Source organism: Helianthus annuus, chromosome 13 (assembly GCF_002127325.2).
Source record: "Helianthus annuus cultivar XRQ/B chromosome 13, HanXRQr2.0-SUNRISE, whole genome shotgun sequence".
Classification (NCBI taxonomy): Eukaryota; Viridiplantae; Streptophyta; class Magnoliopsida; order Asterales; family Asteraceae; genus Helianthus; species Helianthus annuus.
This window is the reverse complement of record NC_035445.2, coordinates 46,087,804-46,089,597: the sequence shown is the minus strand read 5'-3', so window position 1 is coordinate 46,089,597 and position 1,794 is coordinate 46,087,804. Positions and strand designations below refer to the sequence as shown.

The following is a 1,794-nucleotide window of genomic DNA, read 5'->3' as shown; positions in this document are numbered from 1 at the left end:
CACCATTCTTTCCAAAACCCCACACCTTACTTTCAAAGTCGTTTTAATCCTATTGACCAAATTGATGAACTAGTGGGTCATAACCCATTGGGGCCAGTAAATCACTTTCCTGAATATCAGGATATGGATGTGGACGACGATCCAGATCCGCCATGCCACCTTCTGGGACGCCTACGCATCCCATAGAAATTTCTAGCGGTTCTTCTTTTGCAGGATCGCCATACAGAGGCCCCGATTTATGGGCCGAAAGGTGGAGAACTTACAAGTGGGAGTTTACTCCCCCTCACCACAACTCACCTCCTCCACAGCGCGACCCCTCTGAGAACCCACACTTTCAAGCGGTCACGCCACCACTACCGCCACCGCCAGCACCAGAACAGCCTCCGCCACCAGAACCATCGAGGCTAAGAAGAAGCGCACGGATGTCCATGCGAGGGGGTTTCATTTTAGCACCCCACAAAATTCCAGCAACTAGCCTCCCATCTTTGAAGACCCACAAATGGGCGGGCCTTCAAACGCTGTTTCAGAAGTTGACTCGGCACCAGTCACTCCTGCACCACCACCACCACCCATGGGTTATGAAAACCCAATCCCTGCTTACCCAGATACAACTGGGTACAACCCGTTTAAGCCCCAAGCTTACTCGGGTTATAACTATCATGCACCTGTTGTCGACCCATACGTTGAGGCAGCAAACTTTAATGATGTCTACCCCTCACCTTTTCCACTCGCGTACCCAACTGGGTACCCTGCTTATGGGTATCAATACCCGCCACCTCCACAACCTCAGCAGCAGCAGCCACCGCAACCTCCACTTCAACAACCGCAGCAACAAGAAATTCTCCAAAGGTTGCATGAGGTGGAACAAAGAGTGGAAGAAAGGGATAGAAGCCACAACAAGTTTCTTAAGGGTTTGACGAACTTCATCTAAGGGAAAAAGAAGAAAGACCGTTGAAAGACCCTTATTTATTGTTTTGTAATTTCCATTTCAATTAAGTCCTTGCGTGTACATTTCATTTAAGTATTTAGTCCCTGCGTGGACTTGTTTTCTTATTTAGTCCCTGCGTGGAAAAGTTTATTTGTTTAAAGACCCGTTTAGGGCAATTATTGTAATTCTTAGGACTATTTATGAGAAGTTTCCTTTTGCAATTACATTGTCATTATACATATGCATATGCATTATATCACTAATTAAACTATCATTTCAATTTATAATTGATCTGCCATTAAATCTCAAAAGACAATCTTAAAGGTATAACCTAGCCTATATGTCATTATAGACATGGCCATGATGGTAAAGCCTTCTTAAGATGAAAAATCTTTGTTAACCTCTAAGAACATGTTAGCACTCTTGACAAATGTGGTTCGAGAAAATCACCCTAGTCATCCTAATATTTGGTTTCTTTAAATTCCTTATCTCGCCAAATGATCTAGAATCATGGCTTATATCATCAATGAGATGATCATATTAAAGCATCCACTATAGGATGCCATTATTTCACCTTCACGCCAAACTATTACAACTGCATAACAAACGACAGTAGTAGTCTATGACACCCTGTCAAGAAAGGTGAAGAACTATGTTCAACCCTTAACGCCTCGATCCAATAAGATCATGGCTTACAAATTAAAACTGTCCTTCTGACAAGGCCTTTTTGTGCCACCCTAATATTCTTAATGGTTGTGTAACTGAGAATAATTACAATGAAAAGTTTAAAATAAATGTGATTAACCAATTGTCACGGCCCCCGACCCGGTTTGACCCGTTTCAGGAGCCGCGGGACAGAAATCCTG

The 1,794-nt window shown here is 43.3% G+C and overlaps 1 protein-coding gene across 1 annotated transcript; it reads left to right on the top strand.

Moving 5' to 3' along the window:
- The first annotated feature begins 499 nt into the window (after positions 1 to 499).
- Positions 500 to 931, top strand: LOC110900964 (leucine-rich repeat extensin-like protein 6). Its single transcript, XM_022147818.1, has one exon. The coding sequence runs from the start codon at positions 500 to 502 to the stop codon at positions 929 to 931; it is 432 nt and encodes a 143-aa protein (XP_022003510.1).
- The last annotated feature ends 863 nt before the right edge of the window (positions 932 to 1,794 follow it).

What these genes read in the sequence shown, in the direction of transcription:
- LOC110900964 (XM_022147818.1), top strand. Translation starts at nt 500, where the DNA reads ATGGGCGGGCCTTCAAACGCTGTTTCAGAAGTTGACTCGGCACCAGTC.